Genomic DNA, 21,796 nt, shown 5'->3' with positions numbered 1-21,796 from the left:
GTGAAGCTGGGTAGTTGTGCTTAGTCTGATACGCTGGAGGACCTGTCTGCTGCGGCTAGTGTGAGCCAATGGTTAAAACATGAATAGAGAAATCATTGGCTTTTTATTTTTGCTGAAATATTACTTCTAGAAATCCCCTAAAGATTAGTGCCAAATGATGTAGTTTCACATAGTGTCTGCCTTTATACTATAAATGTTTGCCTTGGGCTTTGCTATGGTCACCTTGCGCTCAAAGCCCTGTGCCAGACGTTTTATTGCCTCCTGCTAAGAAGCCCTGTGCCTTCAGCCTTGTCATGTGGTCCAAGCCCGTGATACAGATCTTTCCTTTTCACTGTTCCTTTTTTTCTCTACCTAAGCCTTAAAGCCTATCTGCCTTGGCACGGTCAAAGTTTTTGTTTCTTATAAACTATTTTAGAATTGAGTTTTACAATATTTTCCTTTTTTCCTTGAGCCTTAATTAAAAAAAAAAAAGACATGATTTTCAAATAATTTTCTTGAACTTTGACCGTTTGACAGACCCTGTGATTACTATAGGTGAGCAATAGAATTCTGTTAAAACTTAAGGAAGTGTATTTTGTTGAAGAGAGTCAAAGATAAACTGCAAGACGACATTGGCTGATAAGAAGAATTCTTCATCCTCTGTCTCTAACTCTAAGAAAGACTGTAAAATCCACCCGTCTGCAAAAGTCACTTTTCCCCAACAATCTCTCCAGTCAACTGAGCACCGTAGGAACAGATCTACCAAGCCATGAGGATCATCTCCCCAACAGAGCGAGTCCTGCTGCACCTCTTCCTCAATCACTGTCAGATCTCCTCAGATCTGCTCAAAATCCATTTGGATATTTCTCAAAATGTAATCCATTCCGTTCCCTTCACTCCATTACATCACATTATTTCAGTACAGCAACTTTCCACTTGCTGTGGGTTTAAAGATCGTAGAATAGTTATTCAGCGATCAAATCACTTACTTTTTGGTTTTAATTAATTGGCCCATCGCTGTGTCACATATTCCTTCATTTTAGTGCTACATGATCTGCCTTGATTCCATTCTCCATTTTGAAACACTGCGGTTTCAAATCGGAGATGTAATCAAGATGACTCGTCTTCACTGTGCCGATACAGCACCTCTCTACATGTGGCGGTGAAAAGTGTCCAAGGCTCACACTGAGATGCATATTATAAGAACTGCTACTGCTGAAGATCCTTTCAAAGTCGCCTCATCTCAGCATCATCATATTGGAACAACTACACTCTCTGCATTTTGTCAATGGGTACACTCCTTTCTTTACCTCACTTCCTTTTTCTCCCCTGCCTGCATCTGCATGTATGCATGTTTTCTAGACTTTGGTGCATTTTCACTATATTCTACACCCCTGGATATCTCCATTCAACAGTCTGGTCCTACTGCAACAGGACTTATCTGTAGCCTCAGGCATGGAGTATTGCCAGGGCAGACGGGGTTCTACTTCCATGAGTCTTTGTCTCAGGTGTCTCTACACTCAAACACAAGTAGAAATATACATGCTTCCTATTCAATGCATAATTCACGCAGTACACGCAATTCAAACACACACCTTCAGTACCTACTGAATATATAGGCTTCCTCCCTCCTGCACTTTGACCACAGGTGTCTTTAATTTCCCAATGTGCTATTCCAGCAATTCCACAGTTAGAGTGGTAACCTCCCAGGGGAGTGTGTGTATATGTGTGTGTGTGTGCAGCTTTTCTCATCATCAGAGAGAGAGAGAGAGTGAATAGAAGAGAGGACAGACAGATATATGATCCTATTAAGACATAATGCCTCATTAGAAGTCAATGCTCCAGTATCAATCGCTATGTAATTTGGCTAAAACATCTGAATCTACCAGTCAAGATAAATGGCTTTACAACATTAAGTCGTTAACAGCCATTTGTTGTGGCCAATACAGTCAGTAATACTTCCTCAGCTAATGTACCCCAGTGATTAATCAACATCAAAAATATCTTGCCACGCAAATGAAGCTTTTTTGGACGATGCTGGACTACAGGGGACTGTCCTAGAATGCCCTAGAATAGAATAGAAGATTAAACTGAGTTGAGGTAAACAGAGTAAATGGAAATAAATGCTAAATTGAGAGTGAGAGCTTACATAGAGACTGACAAATAGATTGAGAGCCTTTGTAGAGAACCTGCTGCACTACTGAGTCCGTTTGCAATCACTTCATGTAGCTCTGCAGCAGAGTAAAGGGGACAGAGAGAAGAGCAAGCTGAGAAAAAGTCCTGCGTGTATCAAGAAGATGGACATGGCAGAGGCAAAGCACTCTTTTTACGTTTTTGCGTATTTGCAACTCAGACTTTGTACATAATATACAAAAGGTACTATAATCACACATTATAAAAACAACTAATGGTAGTGCTGGTACATGTACTGTATAATAATTAAAATGTAAATGTCATTGACAGTATTTGATAATAGCTTCTAGTTCCATCACTTATTTTTCCTTCTTGTCATTTCTCTTTGTGTCAGTTAGTAGAATGTGATGATGTCAAATTCAATTTCACCTCACTGATGAGATGTGACACAAGTGACACAGAAAACGATGAACAACAGGAGTGTCAAGGGTCATCCGTCTCTTCCACTGTCTAAGCAAACTTTGCTTGTGTAACAGCATTCTTAAATGGCATTGTATTGATTCATTTGTAGCAGCTCTTTAAATTTTGCCTAGGGTTTGCCTAAGATGGCAGCTGCTGACTAGCAGACACTTTTTCTCATGGACTAGCTGTATTACAATCCAATAACCTCCTCTCCTGCCAAATCTCTCTCATAAGCGATGGCTCAATTTCCCTCCCTCCTCTGGCTTCTTTTTTCATTCTCTCCCTTTAACCTGCCTTTTTTAAGCTGGGTCCTAGGAGGGGTGGGAGCATTGAGGAAAGGGGGGATGGGGAGAGAAGCAGTCGGGCGCCCGACTCAATTATACATCAAAGCACCGTTAGGGACGCCACGGAAGGAGGAGGAGGTGAGGAAAACTGGGAAGGACGAAAAAGGTTTCTTGGGGAAGGCTGCTGGTATCGGTGATAGTGGAAGGGAAAACTGACCAAAGCCACTTCAGTTTTGCACAAAACATATGTGAATTAAAAGAAAAGAAAGCAGTAGTAGTATTTGAGGCTATGCCAGGACTAAGGGGAAATCATATTGCAATCTGAAGATCTAAAGTCAACATTGACCAGGCTTTACATGAGCTTGGGGAATTAATAATCATTATATCATATCAAACCATTACGAGAGAAATTACCACTCACCATTGGTCATCATTAATTAAGACTTTTCAAAGACTACAAGTCTGTTTCATAACAGATTTCTGTAAAAACTGAAAAATCGGATTAATAAAACCTAAATCATCAAAAACCTTTTCTGTGATTCTCATTCTGTGATGCTTCTTATTTTCTTATCGGTCAGGAAGAATGGAAGAAAATGCAGAGCAAAGACAATGTGTCCTGCAAGATCATTCACTCCATGCTCCATGTCTTACTTGCCACACATGCTTGTGTATTTTCTTTTTTAAAAGCCTTGGAAATGAACTCACTTCTGTGCTCACATATGAAAAGATGGATTTGATTTCTTCACAACAAACCACACTTGATGCTACAGGTTAGTTCCACTTAATATTCCCCAAAGTTCCAAACTTCCTGATTTCTGCTTCACTTAACTTGGTTGCACCTGAGGTCCCTTAACAATTATTTTTAATGTTATCTACTTATTCTGCCCATTTTTAGTTTGGGAATTCTGAAATTATGCAATTACTTCATGTAAATATAAAAATTCCCATTGACACAGTAGGGTAGTAAATTTCACTAAAAACAAGAAATAACTATTTGAATGAAAGTTGTGAAACAGTTAAGTCATGATGAGACAAAAAAGACAAATACTCACATTACAGCATAATTGCCATTTCAAATTGATTTTTTTAAAATTCATTATCTGAACACTTCATTCTTCTAATAATGCAATTCAATCCCAAACTGTTTACTGTTCTTATTCGTGTTTCTATACCCTGCATCTTGTATTCAAAATCATTTCAGCACTAAAGGTCTGGAGCCTTCCTAGCAGCCTCATGAGGGTGCATTGTTCCTTCCACTGCACAATACAAAAGGCATCAGACATGAATGCCATCACTGGAGTAAAGGCCATGGGATCATTAAAATCAAAATGGTTTGTCCAATTGGGAGTGTGAATGTTTTTAGCAAAGTTCACAGCAATTTACATTTTATATTAAGAATTATCTTGTGTGCAAACTTGACAGCTTGGCCTTAGGGTGGCACAAGGGGGAAGCTCAAAGGAGAGGGTTCATCCTCTTTGGGGACCGCAATGTGCTCAATCAACTGTATGACAATATGCAAGGGTTTAAGAGGCCGAAGAGAGCTCCCTTCAGCCAACTAAAAGACTCAATCTACATAAAGTAAAGCTCGAACATGAAAGCCTGAGCCTTACATTGCTTTACATGTGTCATATATTTCGAATACATCAACATTAATAAAATAATTAAAAGGATAATTGTAGTTTTCTGGAGTATAGCTGAATGATATAAATACAATATACATAGGACTAAAATTTGAGCATCGTATTGTAAATACATTTTAATTTGTTGAAAATCAAGAACTGTATTGGATCCAAATGTGTGTACTCTGGACTAAAGCACTGCACATTTAGAACCTCCAAGTGACAATAACCATGGGTTCTGACTTTAGTGGGGAACGTGTTAGGCTTTGTTCTATAAAAGGAAAAGGTTGTCAAGACACTGCCAGACAACATCACGCTGGCTAGAATGACAATGTATGAAAATGTTTGATTTGACAAAGACGGGATAAAACGTGGAGCCTAAACATCTGCTTGTCGGTTTAATTGGAGTGAGGGACGTTTGGTGTGGTGCCTTAGATGTCAAGTATGAACGCATCTGCAAAACTGCGGTATGTGAGGTGTAAATTGTAAGTGAGGTTGAAGAACAGATATAAGATCTTTTCAACTTTTCAATTGCCAGGTGTGAATAATGTATTTCTTCATTATCTAAAAAATGTTAGTATTAAACGCCCTACATTAGTTGAAGACCAGATATCCCAAAAATGCCACCAAGACGAATACTCATTCTTCACACGGGAAGACTGCAGGACGCTACATTCAACTGCATTTCTTTCTGCTGTTCAACTTTCTCCCATTGTCCTCCACAATGTGTTTTCTTTAATACCCCCTCCTTTCAATCACTATCATGAAAGTGACAGGCAAAACAAGATTCTAGCAAATTGGAAAGGCTATAAAGCTCTATTAAGGGAAATCTAGCCACGGTTGGAGAACAGTAACAGGGAAAAAACAGGCAAATGGGGAGGTAGGAGTGTATTCAGACAGAAAGAATTGGTGAGAAATTTGCATAATGCCAATTGGCACCCAGACAGTGTGTTGGTGTGAGCTGTGGTAGCTCAACATTTTCCACATATTGATTTTTTGTCAGCAGAGAATTGTTTCCAAAAGCCATGAGAGGTGGCTTTTCCTTTCTTTCATTCTCCTTCACACACTCAAATACACACACACACACCTGCAAAACATGTTGTGACAGACAAGATGCACAATTGTCCTCCATGTAAGCAAAACCTTGTCAGAATTCAGAACTGTGCAAGTGACTTGCAGACGGAAGAAAAGTGCTTAAGGATGGAGGGATGGGACCCACCAAGTTGAAAGAAAAGGAGAGTGAACGACAGGTTGATTTATTCAAAGAGCGAGGAGTGGGTGAATCAAAATTTAATGGCTTTTGGGAGTGCAAGCGTTTCGCCCCTTCAATCTTGCCCCTCTCACTCATTCTTTCCATGTGTGCTCCTGTCGTACCCCCCACACACTCTTTCTCTGTCTTAAAAATGCACTTTTGAATGGTCACTCACAAATACAGGCCCTCCTTTCTTTTGACAGCAGAAGCTGCACCCATCCCTGCGTAGCACGCAAATCAAGGTGCTCTTCATGCTCAGCGGGATAAAGTAAATGACAGAAAGATAAAGAGAGGAAAAGGAGATGATTTACCTTCCCGACTGGCGGCGTACGTGATGCCCAGAAAGTATTTGTTGTGTTAACCCTTGGACTGGAAAGGATGCGTGTTAAAATTGTTCTATAGGCCAGACATCCTTTCTGACAACTTACATAAAATGGCTATTGGGCCTAAAAAGTTTACTGAGGACTGCATCCTGGTAGTGATTCATGGACATGAATGACTGCAAGAGATCCTTCAACAATGTGAAGCCACCAACTTCCATATTTGTGGACGAAAACTCACACACATCTAACCATGCAGATATTGTAATTTCCGGACACGGTCTTGATTTCACCTTCTTAGATGTGAACCAACAGCCGGTAAAATATCCAGACCCAGCTGATAAACCGAAAGCCAAATATATGTATATAAGTTGGACAAAAATATAACTGTTAGTGTGGCAGTTAGATTGTAATGATGGGAGATCATCCCATAAACAAGCAGCAGCAAGAATATTAGAGAACTGTGCAAGAAGTTTACAGAACAGTTTCTATGGTTCTCTCTTTATGTGAGACCCAATTCAGCAAGTTTTCTGTCCTGCCAAGTTGCTCTCAGTAACTATCAGTTGAAAGCAATTTCATGGCAGAATAGAAAACCTGCTGAATTGGGGCTCACATACGACTGTGCTGGAGACCCCTAATGCACAAACAAAGTACATAATAGTCTTACATTTCTCATATGTAACAGGAGAAAATGTTTACAGTCAATGCTTTAAAAGGGACACTTCTTGTTTAAACTTAAAATGTTGCATTACTATAGAATTTGGCCACAAGAACAAAATATCTGCAGAAAGTGATAAATGGAGCCTTAAGTGACCAAAATAATGGCTCCTAGCATTGACTCCTTTCTTCCTAAATCATCCCTTGCTATAAGACAGAGTCCAAGGGCCAGATTTATTAAGCAAATTACCGCCAAGGCCGCAAATATCTAAGTCGCCGCATATTTTCAGTCGTGCAGGGTATTTACTGAGACTGATTATGTAAATGAGCAGCAAGTTCATTTGAATGCACTGTTGTGATGTCAGACATTTCTTGCATCCTGGCGTCTCTTGGATCATGCAAAATTAAGATGTGAATTCCCTTTCATTTAGATCCCTCTCTGTCTGAGGAACACTCTCAGACACATCATGGTGTGGGTCAACCATCAAGATGTAGGGGCGCAAAGAGGTTAACCTGCTTGTCAAAGCTGGTAAATCATAGACGCACATACCTTTGCTGCACTGGTGACCAGCCATGATAAATCAGCCACAGCAAGACAAGTGCACACATTTCCATTCTCGCCTCCCATTTTATTGCAGTTAAACATCAGAGCACCCTTTTATGCATATGTAATTAACCCAAACACACACAAATGTTATGCTTGAGGCTTCTCTGTCACTTTACCAGCGCAAACCCCAGGGGTGTAACATTAGAGAGTAAGGACCCTTAGAAAATCTTGTGCAGGGGTCTCCAACGCGTCACTACCAGCAGCTATCCATTCAAATTCACAGACATCCCGCCTCCTTCTGTCACAAAATGACTATAAGCCAATCAACTGTCCGACAAATAACGCTGCTGTCAAGTTGTTATCGTTGGTGAAACCGTAACACGATCTTAGCAGGCTAGCAAGCCCAGGCCGGATTTGACACTGACCGCGGAATAAGTCCCAATAAAAGGCAAAAAATACACTATTTTCATGAAGAATTAAAGTGTGTGTGCGTCTCATTTGCAGTGCAAGCGTGTCTGTGGAGCACACAGCAACCTTTCAAGGGACTTTCCGGCTGCTAGCAGGCTACGAACAGAGAAAGTAAAGGAGCTCCATAGAGTGAACTTAAGAGGAGACACTCAAGCAGACACCAGACACTCTCACATCTCACTAACATCAGAACAGACTGAATGCGTGTGAATTTCAGATGATATGGGAACAAACACCATTCACATTTAGAGAGAATGTGAATGGAAATTGTGACAGTGATATGTGGACAGATGTGAAATATGAAAGGTATAGTATTAGTAAAACAGTAAAATCAGTGAAAACATTGTTTTGTTTTCTATGAGATATATTAATATGATGTGAATTTATCAGTGTGAGCTTGACACCGAAAATGTATACAAACAAAACTCATGTTGCTGGATTTAAGCGTTGTGTTGAGTGTTGGATATCAACATTTTGTAAATGTTTACACAAAAGACGCTTATTCAGCTGGTTTGGGTGGAGAATCAGCCATGTAAATAAATGTAAAACATGTAATACTGTAAAACATGAGTAGCTCTCGGACACTTCTGTTTTGTCAAATTAGCTCTCAAAGGAAAAAGGGTTAGAGACCCCTGATCAAGTGTCTTAGAATTTGCTTAGAATGCTACATTTGTCAACCAATCACCACTCAGTTCACTAGACTAGATTTAATTCAACTACATTAGAAATGTTGTAGAAAGAAAACATTACAAAGACATTGGTATATGTAAAGACAGTGCTTTATAGTTGGAATATTTGTCTGTAATCCAATGTAAAATTACTTTTGGCTGCTGCAACCTACAAGTACACAGGGCAGGGGGCGATGAAAGACGATGGCATGAATTTCGGCTTTCAGAGCTGAACAAAGGGAAAGAAGAAAGGAATATAACAGAATCATCTATGTTCTACACGGCAGCGACAGAGGGCACATCAAATAGCAGGTGCCTCTGTTTTGCTGCCAGAGTCCACATCAAGCACTAAACAGCTCATTCACGGGCATAATAGGAGCTCTCAAACACCCGCTGCCAATATTACCTGAAATATGAGTGCAGTTGTTTGTGAGTGTGTGTGTGTGTGTGTGTGTGTGTGTGTGTGTGTGTGTGTGTGTGTGTGTGTGTGTGTGTGTGTGTGTGTGTGTGTGTGTGCGTGTGTTCTTGCTCGCTGAAATATTGTGATACTGTTCACAACTCAAAGTTATTTGAAGGCAGTTGTAGCTAGTTTACACACGCTGGCTTGTGGCTGAGAAGTTGCTTGTTTGGATCCCTGATGTAAGGTACTTCCCAAACTCAAGAACACTTCACTGCTCATTCAAAACTTCAAGAAGCAAAACAGAGGTGAACACTTTAATATGAACAGCAGACCAGGGGCCAACATATGAACAGTTAATGAAACGAATAGTTACTTGGAATTGTTGAGATTAAAAAGAAATACCCTTACAATTCTGGCAAATTCCATTTCATATCTTCCCTAAAGTGAAGTGCCTCTCTTGTTTGGATGGACGGAGTTCACCTCGGTCTAAAACATCAGCCGTAGTTCATCAGAGCTTACTGTAGGTTATTGAGGGACGATGAGATATGGCTAATGGAGAAAATAGAAGCTGAGGGGGGATTTGCTCACCTCCCTGACACAACTGGGAGACAGCAAACAGATAAGCCCAGTGTTTGTATATCTATCAATTGGAGCCCTTTGCCTGTCTGCCAATATATATAATCCATCTTCAGTATATGCTGCACCGCAAGGCCTGTTTGACGTGGACTACATAGACGTCTTTACTGCCTTATCAAAAGATTTCACTACGTGTATATAGGTAAGGATGGCAGTGAGTATAGATGACGGTGAAAGATGATCGAAAATATTATTTGAATTCTGAAATGTTTTATTGGATTGGCTCAACTAAGAAAAGTGATTGCAGTGTGGTTGGTATGTCTTGGGTGGGACAAAGTATCAACAGCGTTCAAAAATATTTACAGCAAGAGAAATACAGTGTTGTGACTATGAAGCCTGCAGAGAAAGAGAAGCAGAGGAATGAAAATGAGTGAAAGCCCATGAAAAAAGAGGACGGGCGGTGTATGAAACTGCAGGAGGTGGCACACCCTGGGTGCAGTCACATAGGTTATTAGCGTTGGCATTTGATATTGGCAGAGTGGCATTGAGTCCCAGCTGGAGGGGGTGAGGGTCAGGCAGCTGAGGTGTGTGTGTTTGTGTGTTTCGGGGGTTGTTTTTTAGCCACGGATGGCCCCACGGTTGCTCAGACGGCAGCAATGTTCACCACAGATGCACACTTAGCAGCATATTTTCAGTTTGTCAACAGAGCGCTTGCTATATGGTAGAGGACTACCTGTTGTGCTCTGGGAATGTGAAAAACATTTCGCAGTATGTTGTAGTCTCACTCCATCATCTCATCCAATAATGGATTTGGGTTGTGGCCCATCTGCTGTTCTAGCAAAACATTATTTTTAGTGATAGTCGTAGCTCTTTGTATCCAGTCTCTGCTGCTGAGCTGCCCGAGTGTGCGGATGCTGTAAATTAGGCCAGCTCATTAGCACTGACAGAGGGAATGCTAGCAGCCCACCTGCTCCCCTTCACCCACTTTATGACTCTACAAATTAAAACGACAATTACACACACACTCTCCCTACTGCACTCCTCAACTTGCCGCTCACACAGCTTCATCTGCTCACTGCTGAGCTGAGTTAGACCCTCAGCATTCTGCCAAGTCTTCTGTTTCAACCAATCTTAACTATGATAGCAGTGTTGTTTTCTTTTAAGCCTCTCTTTTGTGTTCTGTGTCAGATTGCCAGTGTTCAACCTCCTCATGAGATTTTTAACTGCTCTTTCGTCCGTCATCTTTCTGTCAACTACTACACTGTCCTGTCGTAACCTTTCTGTAGTAAAGTTCACCAGCTCTGCCCATTGTGCTGATGGTGCTGGAAATCCTGATTGGCCACTTACTGTGGCATGTCCAGTGAGTGACAGCTTGATGGAGTATTGTCACGGCATGTGTGCTTCGTCCTCCAAAGGTCAGCTAGGGTCATGGAGGTAATGAGGCCATGAAAATGCAGGTGCCAAAAGTTTTTGGGACAGAAGATGATGGGGAGAAAAGGGCAGAGGAAGGGGAAACAGTATACAACAACGAACTAACGGATTTCTCAGTGACATCTCCCAGAGGCTCAGGTTGCTGACTTCAATGAACAGCCATCAATACACAAATTGGACAGTGGGTCACATTATTCATGCATCACACACATTCAAAATGTGAATGGATTAAGATTTGCTGAGTGAGATTGAGATATAAAATAGAAAAACATAACAGCGGAACTTGTGCCTCACTGTGCTCACATACAGTTTGCATCTTATGAAGCTTTGTTGGCTCTTTGGGTACTTTCTCTTTGGAAGTTTCAACTATTTCAAATGTAAAGAAAATACTGGTGACCACTGCTGCATCCAGTATTTCAAGGAAACGGATCACCACATCCCATTCTCTCTAATAAAAAAAGGCTTAAATTGTGTCAGCACTAGGGGGGCATAACTGACATAAGCAGTATTTCACTGAGTGATGCAAGGGAACTAACAATATGTGAGTGAATAAGGGTCAAACACAGCTCTGTCTGATGGCTTGCTGGAGGCTAAACTGAAGGCCATTGTTTGCAGAGCTTTGAAAGTCTGTCTGTGGACTATAAGTGAGTCCCACATAACCAAGTCTTGGCCACATCGGCCTTGGAGAACCTTCCCTGGTGGGTGGTCGAGAAAGTCTAGTCTAAACAGTCCTTTCTGCGATTTATTTGCCTGACTTTATGGATTGAGGAGAGAAAAAGCCGGTGGCTTTGAAGATTTGGTGAAGACTCAGAAAGGGCTATGTGCTCAATAAACACAACAAGATATGTGTGTTTGTGTGTGCATGTCTGAGATAGATTTCATCCCCTGTTTGAAGTTCTCCTCTCAATTCTGGCAATTACTTCATATCAAGGATTAGATGAGGGAGAGGGCAAAGAGGACGGTGCAAAGAAGGAAAGGGAAAGCTGAGAAGAGAGGTAGCAGATTTGGAGAGGACAGACCAGAGGAAAAACTGAGAGGAGAAAAGACTCTACTGTGGAGTGTTTACTTTATTGTACAGAAACACTGTCTAAATGTGAGCTAAAGAGAAGAGCGAATTGTAGGTGGAGCGCAGATGCAAATTAATGCATACATTTCCAGTGTAGCTCAGGCACTGTGAAGCGTTACTGATCATAAAATGTTGGATATAGCAAAGAGAGTGAAAACTTTTTGAAAGATCACACAATTTAAGAGATATTCCTTCATGTTTTAACCTTTCTCACAGTCTAGTGTCTACACCACATCACTCTGTATTGGTTAGGTATGAGAGAGTTTATTTCTTAGTGAGCTAGAGAAGTTACACCAAAGTTTGGTAGTTTGCAGAAAGAATGAATGCAATTGTATCGTTTTGCACCTTCTGCCTAACACCTCGCTGCTGCCGTGTGTCAGCCTTACCTCTGGGATATGGAGGGTGTAGGGCTGCCCGTGGAATGTCGGAGCATTGTCATTCACGTCTCCGATCTGGATGTTCACTTTGTATTTGACCACCTGAGGGCGGAGGCATCTTGGTTACAGTTTGTTAAAGAGCCAAAGTCACCTCCACACACTTACAGTTACTTCACATGACAGTAGCCTAAATTGTTGCTGTATTTCACATAAAAGACAATTCAATGATAAGGTGTATGGGAGGAACGCCAATGTGAGCCAGAGTAAAAACATGTGATAGATAGAAGATAGAGATGTGAAGATTAATTAAGGGAGAAAGAGAGAGTGAGGGAAAGTGTGACTGAAAGAAGACACGCCGAGAGAAGAGGCCTCCTCTGTGTGATATGTGGTCAGGCTATATCAAGGGGTTAGAATATGATGGGAGGTGTCATAACAGTCATCGTAGTGCAAATGTATGTCTTACCTCTTGAGTGTCACTCACAGAGAATTCCACCTGCATCTCTGACTTGGTCTGGAAGAGACAGAGGCAGCGCAAACGTTATGAGGGCATGTCAAGTGAAAGAGTAGTGCAGAAAAATAGGAAGAGACACTGAAACTGCTCTCTAGAAATCAAAACCTTCAGTTTTCACTGCTTTTTCAACATTTGATCATTGTTGTCCAATTTCTGAATTTTCCTGCAAGCATTTTCATTGCACAAATCACATTCATTGATGTGTCATGTGTGAGGTTTGTCATTGTGCATGTTTGCTGTTCTTACCTCGCGGTCTAGTTGCTGCCGCAGCCAGACTACCCCCGTCTCTTTGTTTACAGAAAAATACTTGATGGCCTCTTCTCCCGAAACCCCAAATATAAGGGGCTCTCCCTCTGGATCACTTGCTTTCAGCTGGGTTACTGCAGAACCTGCCAGATAGGGCCAAAGGTCAGAGGTCACACAGGGTCACAACATAATAATAATAATAATACATTTTATCTTTGATTGGCTATATGGAGGCTACTTATTTGGTTATATGAAAGAAGAAAATGGAAATATATACCTTTTCATCACCAGTAGTATATTTAGGAATCATTGCATATGCTGTATAGTGAAATGCAGCCTTGTTCATAATTGTCACATTAGTTCTAATGGGCCACATAAAAGGACATGTTTCATTTTCATTAATCCTTATATTTTTGTGACGGGGGTGTGGTGAAAACTTGTTTAGTATGAATATAACATCATACGATATAGGGCTGCACCTAATGATTGATCTACAGATTATTTTTTCGATTAGTCAATTAATCTATAGATTATATTTATTACGCAATATAACTGATTTCCCCCAAAATAAATATCAAACTTATGTGATTAATATTTCAATTTTTCTTCAATCATCATCATCTCTGGAAAACCAACAAATGTAACAAAGTTTTGCAGTGCATTATTCCACAACTAGCCACCTTTTGACTGATAATCTCCGATTTACAATTAAACATATTGCTTATTCAATTCAAGTAATATGACCGAGCCAATCTGCATTCAACAACAAAAATACATCAGTTTGCTCCGCGATCAGTCGGTCTGACGGGGGATGTGGAGGGAGCCGCAGGTCAGTTTGCGCTTCCGCAAGTCAGCTGGTAGAGACCGGCTTGCGCCTAGCGAGATGCAAGTCAGTATGCGCTTCCGCAAATCAGCCGGCGAAGACCTGCTTGCGGCTCGCGAGCCCACGTCAGCCAGCAAAGAGCCGCGTGCGACCCGCGAGCCGCGCGTTCGCCACCCCTGTCCTATTGTCTCACGCTTGTTGGGCGGGGACACAAATTGCTGCCGCCTTGACAACGCGCTCCGCAATACTTTCACTTAAGACCGTGGGACTTTTTTTCGCAACTTGTTCTCCGGTTGCGTGCACGCTTTCACCTGGCGCAGCCATCTTACGTCATCATGACGCGTCGGCGCACGGTTATGCAAATCGACGTATTTACGTAATCGAGTAGTCGATTTAAGTTGATTCGTCACCCCACCCCTAATAGATACCAGTGAGTGTGTCAGGGCTGGGTGCTGATACTTCCAATCAAACCTTACATCAGCTTGGGAAGAAACAACTGAGATAGTTGACAAATGATCCGGCCCTGCCACGTCAGTGTCACAGTGTGTTTTTAATGACATAAGAAGATGAGTGAAACAGAGCCTAATCAATCCCCCAAGCTTTCACCAGAGAAAATCATGTAATCATCACGTCTCGTATTCGATATGAATAGTGAGGCACACATTGTTGTTTGAGAATGACTTCCAGAAAGACATCATTGCTCTGACTGTCCTGGGTGAGTTTGGAGAGTGAGGGCTTTATTTAAATATGTTTTGATTTTTAATTTTTTGTTATTAATGTAAAGATTTAATATTTCTTGTCTTCCAGTCTAATTTTTTATGACATAAACAATCATGGAATGACAAGAGTCATGACCAGGCAGTATGCATGACAGAAATTAAGATTGTTTTTTAATCCCAAACCCCTGGTGTTTTATCTATTATTCAATTCCATGAATGAGCTGGATTATGCATGGTCATATATCCAGCACACACTGATGACTTTATTGATAATTGATGTTCAGAAAGAAAAGTTATAATGAAAATTATGATTAATGCAGGCTGCTAGTTTTTCTGGCAAGAATCACAAATTAATCTTATCTCTGTCTTTGTTTCATAAATGCCACATTCAGAATAAACTGTTTTCATGCTTGTTTCAAAATGTGTACTAAAAGTAAAACAAACTAAGAAGTCAATTGAATTGAATTGGATTGAATTGAGGAGATTAATATGGGTGCACCTTCACGGGTGGATCAACAAAAATACCAGTGCGCCCTGTAATTAGCACAGGTAGACCGTCACTATCGGCGCACGGCGTAAACCGCAGTCATCTGTCACAAAAATACCAGTGTGCCAGTGGATTGCCAGTGACACGCCCTTGAGTGCACCTCTCCTGCCACGTGCGGCAGGAGGTGATTCACCAAAATACCAACCGGGCACAGCAGACAGTGCTGCAGGAAGATCTCACTGCAGAGGCAAAAGACTACGCTTGTGCACCAGTGTGAAAATCAAGCCCTGTATGTGCAAAGTGTAACATATTGTTCGTCTTGGGTTTTGGTACAAAAGTTGGCTGATATGGACAACGGTTATCTTTCTCGTAATGAATAAGAGCTTGTTCTCATTCAAGTTGTTTAGAATTACCCTCTTAACAATGAAAATAATTTGACCGGCACCTCAAAGGAAAGAAGTGATATTGTCATTTAATTTTGAATTTTTAAATATTTTATGGCATCTTTCACTGCACTGTTCCATCACATAAATCTTCCTGCAAGTGGCTAACTTAACCTTATTGGGGAAGTTGCTTTTTAAATGCAGATGATGCAGCAAAACTAATTGAAAAGGAGAGACCATTGGGAGAAAAACAGCTACAAGCCAGATGAGATACTGATATCACTGTTAAATAAAAAACACTGTCAGGGTCAGAGAAAAGTATTTGATGTGTCATTTGAGTGGATATCTGTTGCCTGATGGACACTTTAGACGACTTGCTCCTTACGAGTCTTGCAAAAACAACAAATGTGTTGTGGATCCAGCAAGATGCATTTTCTATGTTAATAAGAGTTTACAAATGCACATGCTTTACAAACTTAGGCACACAAGAACACAAACAATACACAACCATCTGTGAAGTTAGCGAAGCTAGGGCTTTTAATTGTAGCTGCAGCAGTTCACGCATGCATTTATCCTAGACAATGGCGATCTGACAGGCTGGCTAATGAAGTCAGAGATGAAACACCAGTGTGTACCAAATCCGCCAGGCTGGACAGATGAGTCAAGGAGGGGCATCAAGGACAGAATCAAGACACAGCAACCCGGGAGGAACAAAGCTCATTATTGAGCAGGATAAAATGTGCACACTCTTGTTATAAGATGAAGAGGAGGGTAAGCTGTGATCAGTCACATACAACAAATGGAAATAAATTCATTCATTCCACTCATCTGTATTTGGTCTGAAAACCAAAGCCAAACGCAGAACCCTGCAACTAAATAACTCGCCTTGCCTGCCCACCAATTCAGGCTGGGATATAAATCAACCCTTCAATCAACTTGGATAGTAGTAATAGCATCAAGCTGGTATGGGTATGCATGAATAAATAGAAGAGTAAATACACACATATGGGGAGCACATTCACCAACCCATACACACAAACTATATCCATACATCCTCTCTCCATCCTTGCAGGTGCTCGGTCAGACAAAAGAGGGGAAGCCAAACTAAATCAAGTTTGTCACTCGTGCCCAAAACTGCATAACACAACGACCAATTAGGCTCCACAATCACACACCCCTCTCGTTTTATTAATACACCCCATTTTCTCATGAAAGGATGGCAAAAATGACTAATTAATATAACGATTTATGAACCTCTCTCATTGCTTCTAATGAGATTTATGCAAATTCATTTGCTTTCAATATGACTTATAATTTGGTTGAAGACGTTGCAAATTAAGCATTTTACCCCACAGTCATCAATAATAACTGATTCCCCCCCCCCCCCCCACACCCCTTCTCCTCCAGCCCTCTCAACTGAAGAAGAATTGTCTGATCCGTGTGGGTGGACATACACTCCAGTGAAGAATAACAAATGGTTAATTGCGAGTTAGACTGTGTTTGAGAGTCACAGTCTTGTGGAAGATTAAGTCCTGCTAGAGATGCTAACTGAGAACACATTAACTATAGAGGTTGGGTTCTCTTATCAGATTACGAATAGGATGTATTGTGATCGGCTGTGACTATGTAATATGTTGTAATATATGAATGTAGTATGTCTTGTGCTTTACATTTTCCTTCTAATTTACTGTACAGAAATACATATTGATTTCTAAGTCTGTAACTGTAAACCTGTGTGTGTGGACATGTGTGTATTCAAGCTTGGATTATTAGGTTTGGCTCTAAAAGGGGTTTCTGTATCTTATGTAGGCTAGGTTTCATTTAACAATTGTCAGCAAGGGCTATAATTGCTTCTGTTGTTAAATATCAAAAGTACAACAATCTGCTTAAGTGTCAAAGATCGAGGATTCCATAAAATTCCACAATTTGGGTGGTAGTTTAAAATCAGGTCAGGTAAACCAGTATCTACACTTATTCATGGAGGCTAAGGCCTGATTTCATTGGTCTGACTACAACCCATACAGTATGGTTTGTATGTACTTGTAGGACTGAATGTCTTAAAACTATAGAGCTAACAAAAAATAAAATTAAAAATATAGAGCTAACTGTTACTTTTATTAGATTATGATTAGTTAGGATTAACGTGGGAGTTTAGGGAATTCCCATTGTCAACAGAGGTCCTCATTAGTGTAGCCATACATTTAGTGTGTGTGCGTGTGCATGGTGTGAATAGCCTTGGAGTGCTTATCTTTAGCGCTGTGGCACCTAGCCCTTTCCCCTGACAAATGATGCTATTTAGCACCAAGTGATGCCAGTGTTACTGTTATGAATGATACAGTGCACATTAACTGAGCCCCTCCTCTTCTCCTCCACTGCACTAATGACAAGAGTGATGGGCTGAGGGAAACCTCTCTACCTCACCTTTCTCTCTCCAAATCGTCCCTGAACCTCTTGTTCCCTCTGCAAACTCTTACTCTCCCCCTGACTCGCACCGTTCATCCGTGTTCACACTTAGTAAGGTCAAACCACAACAGACCAAAGCAGAACAAACAAAGATCACCAAGTACATGACTTGTCCCCTTCAGCATTTGCGTTGTATGCAGGTCCTCACAGTGGGGGACAGCCATGGAACAAACATCCAAAGCGTCAGACTTAGGTAGACACCAGCTGTTCTAGTCTTTTCTAATCTTGAAACATGGAAATCAACTGACGCAGTGCTGAAATTGTGGGCCCTGATTACATCAAATGGCACATTTGGCAAAAGATATTCATGCACCAAAGGGCACATCCAGAGACCATTTCACAACACATACAGTGTGTTCCACTTACTGACAAGTGGGAGTAAAGCACCAAATCCCAAAATGCAAAAACATTTCATTGTTAATTACAGGGAAAGCAAGGCAACTCAATTTTTCCATTTGATAATTGTGTAATGGCATTATGGATCTGAAATCTTACTTGGGGTTTTTGCTTAAAAGCTTTGGTAAAACACTGGACAAGTAGACATAAATATACTGTATAAGTGTATATGTACTGCAAAAAAAGAAAGAGGTTTTACCTAACTTTCCTTAGACCGGAATTCAAACAAAATAATGGAAACATTTAGGTTTAAGTGGTTAGAAGTCAAACAGAATTAGTGAGAGCCAAATTGTGAAAGATGTGAATAATAAGGGAGAAAATAACAAGGAAAGAGGAACGTGCACAGGGGGTGAGATTTGTTGGAGAAAGTGACAGATAGAGTTCATTAGCATATAAGCACTTCACTTAACGGTAGAGAAGGACCTCTGCATCAAGAGAAAGCAGAGTTGCTTCAGTGTGACAGCGCTGAAAAATGCACTGCCATAAAACGGATGAAGTGACAAGGCTTGAAAAGGTGGTAGAATGAAGGTGAGGAGGAGGAGAAAAGTAGGAGGATTGGGTAGCCCATACATATCACCCGTAGGTTTTACTCAGCCCAACCTTTTAGGGAGGCAAGGGGGCCTGTGGGGGCGCTAAATCAGCCAGTGGAGGACATCAATCCCATTTGGATCAATAGCAGTCCTGCGTGTTAGACAGGGACTAGGCTCGGCCCTGCCCTGAGGCCTCGGGGTGGAGAGAGAAGGGACTGTAGGCTACAGCCTCCGTTTATTATCTAGGTGACATCTCCAGACCTCTCGTTCATCTAAGCGCTGATTCAGTAGGACAGCCACTGTCAGGACTGCAATTTCGGGTATGTTGTGAATTATGGCGCCGCGTTTTTATGGTGCGCAGAGTCTCAATGGGTATATGGGCTATGTTCAGGATGGCGTCTACCAAAAGCAGCAGCAAACAAAAGCCACCAAAATAAAGAGGAAAAACTGACAACTGTGGAGGACAGGGCAGAGGGAGTCTCGATCTTTATCTGCACCTCATAAATACTTGATGAATTGTCTTGAGGCAGGACGAGTCAGTCTCAGGGAAAAAGTCGTGCAATCAGTAAGCTGATGAGTCAGGATCATGCCACTCATGTTACCGCGTGTCTACCCACTGACAAAGAGAGCCGTCAAACACATCAGCGGTGTCACAGCCGAAGCCACGCTGTCGCATCAGTCAGCCCACATCAAATCACACACTATCCTCACGCCAAGTGGCAGTACGGTCTGCACATAAGTTTAGTTGGTTTCCTTCTAAGAGTCCAGTACATTTCCAGAAAGACAACACTGTGTTTCCATTCAACCCAGGGATGTTGCAATGATGTGTTAAGAATCTGCTGTGCAACTCAACGGCTTGTCTTTATATTCTTGACTTTTGGGGTTATGTGGTGGTTGTGGTGACTCACTAATAGTGCTCACTAATAGACCCTGATATAACTGAGTGGGTTTATTTCTTGTTCACCATTAAGGCACGTAACACACATTACCTGCATCGAGAAATGACACAATAGATGATGCTGCACCGTAATGGAGAAACGGCAGCAGGGAAATAAATTAGGAGTGTATCTTGTCTTAAGCAGTCAACAAATACAAAATTTGAGTAATGTACGTTAAAGGTCCTGCACGTGCGTACACACACACACACACACACACACACACACACACACACACACACACACACACACACACACACACACACACACACACACACACACACACGCACACGCACACGCACACGCACACAAACACACACATTTGGTTTGTTGCACATTGGGTATTAGTGTGGAATGATTTACACCCTTATGATTCTTTTCAGTCTATGGAGCGAGGCGATGTGCAAACTCCCAGCAAAGCTCTGCCCAGCTACAACATGCAAAGTGATCTAATCAGCCAGAAAAAAGCCCTGTGTGGATGTGTCGAGCCTTTCAATTATTAAGAGATAATAGGCCTTATGTTAAAGTGAATTTAAGAGTGTGTCAGGCACTGTACAGTGTAGTACTACTTGATTTTATTAGGTGGAAATTACACACCACTGTAGTAAAACCGATGACAGGATTTTATAACGGACGTTTAATGTTAAACCGAGATTCATATCAATTTTCAATAATAAAGAAATGTAATAATTGAATCACAAGTGTTATTCAGCCACTCATGATTGATGACTAGGCTTGTTTTATTCTATATTTGTATTGATCAGGCAGAGTTCATCTCCTCAGCTAAAAAGCTCTTGATCATAGCAGCATACAGCCTTCATTTCACTGAATCTGGCTTATATTAAGTGATGTGAGGACAATTTACAAGTCAGATTCCATGGGGGAATTTAAGTCATTGTTTCAGCTCATCCTTTTAAGAGATCCCTCGGGGGGACGTGCTTCAACTCGCAACCCCCACCTCCAGTCAAAGACACAATAAATTAAACTTTCCTCTCTTTCATTAGACATAAGATGGAAATGAGTCGAGATCAACTCATCACCGCTCTCTCTGCCCAGAGGGCTGTGTGCTACGTTAATGTCTAGAGATTCAGATTCCCTCTGGGAAGCCAGTTGGATGTGGAAATAAACCAAGCAGATCTTCTTGGAATGACAATAGTGCAGTGGCCACAAAGAGGGTGCTTGGACCTCCATTTCCATACAAAGAGAGGTACATGTGTTTAGAGGGCATCTTTAACAGGGGAAAATTGGATGCATGCAGATAGCTTATTTTCTTGCGGGATGAAGACTGTCATAGAGAGTGACAGTAAAAACTGCTCCCCAGGGAGGTCAATTAGACAGCTAGCGATAAAAAGACAGAAGAAAGAAAGAAAGTTAGATTATGCTTGTGAATGTTTGTGCTATGAATAAAGAATGCGGACACATTTTCAAATTGACAAAACCTTGACTTAACAGTGCTATTACACAATTAATAATTAGCACAATTTGAGTTCTTCAGAGATCAAAAAAGAAATCCTTTACATTAATAATTAATGTTTTTTTAATAGCAGGATTTTTCACCTGTTTTGTCCTTTTATCCAATCTCTACTTTTCACAGCCCTTCTCATCCTTGTGTTTGTGTCTGTGTGCGTTTGTCCTTAATGTGTATGTGTGTGTCTGTTTGTGACATCAATAATAGTGATGGCAAAAAAGAGCCAAAGACAAATATAGCCACGCGTCTGGCTTTAAGTGACTCCTGTGTTTCAACAACACACACCATAAGAGTCCTTGGGAGGCTGTGTATTAATCCGGCAGATTTATGACTAAATCTGTCACGGATGGACGGAGAACACCCTCTGCCTTTCCCTTAGCCATTTCTAAGAGAAATACACACCTACCACACTACACTTCACTTTATGTGTGCGCTTTGAAGTTACATACACACATTCCTAAGGTGAAAAGCACACTGACACATAAGGGCAAAGACAAAAAGAAAAGGGCTTACTGTAGATGCAACTACATGAGCACACATAGATTGCCTGAAGGTCATCCGGTATATGTTAAAGTATCTCGAAGTGAGGTGAAAGC

The 21,796-nt window shown here is 41.2% G+C and overlaps 1 protein-coding gene across 1 annotated transcript in view; it reads right to left on the bottom strand.

The window, feature by feature from the left end:
• The window catches only part of LOC143012611 (cadherin-23-like), a 43,301-nt gene extending 29,158 nt beyond the window's left edge, over window positions 1-14,143 (bottom strand). Inside the window, exons 1-4 of the mRNA XM_076165833.1 lie at window positions 14,131-14,143; window positions 12,997-13,139; window positions 12,703-12,750; window positions 12,249-12,341 (exon numbers count right to left, since the gene is read on the bottom strand). Of these exons, the coding sequence (XP_076021948.1) occupies window positions 12,249-12,341; window positions 12,703-12,750; window positions 12,997-13,139; window positions 14,131-14,143 (297 nt within the window). The remainder of the gene's footprint in view (window positions 1-12,248; window positions 12,342-12,702; window positions 12,751-12,996; window positions 13,140-14,130) is intronic.
• Between the last annotated feature and the right edge of the window lie 7,653 nt (window positions 14,144-21,796).

The sequence above is a fragment of the Genypterus blacodes genome, unplaced genomic scaffold (genome assembly GCF_046128005.1).
Source record: "Genypterus blacodes isolate CSIRO-AG114 ecotype Tasmania unplaced genomic scaffold, CSIRO-AGI_Gbla_v1 ptg000012l_1, whole genome shotgun sequence".
NCBI classification, from domain to species: domain Eukaryota; kingdom Metazoa; phylum Chordata; class Actinopteri; order Ophidiiformes; family Ophidiidae; genus Genypterus; species Genypterus blacodes.
This window is presented reverse-complemented; position numbering and strand designations above follow the sequence as displayed.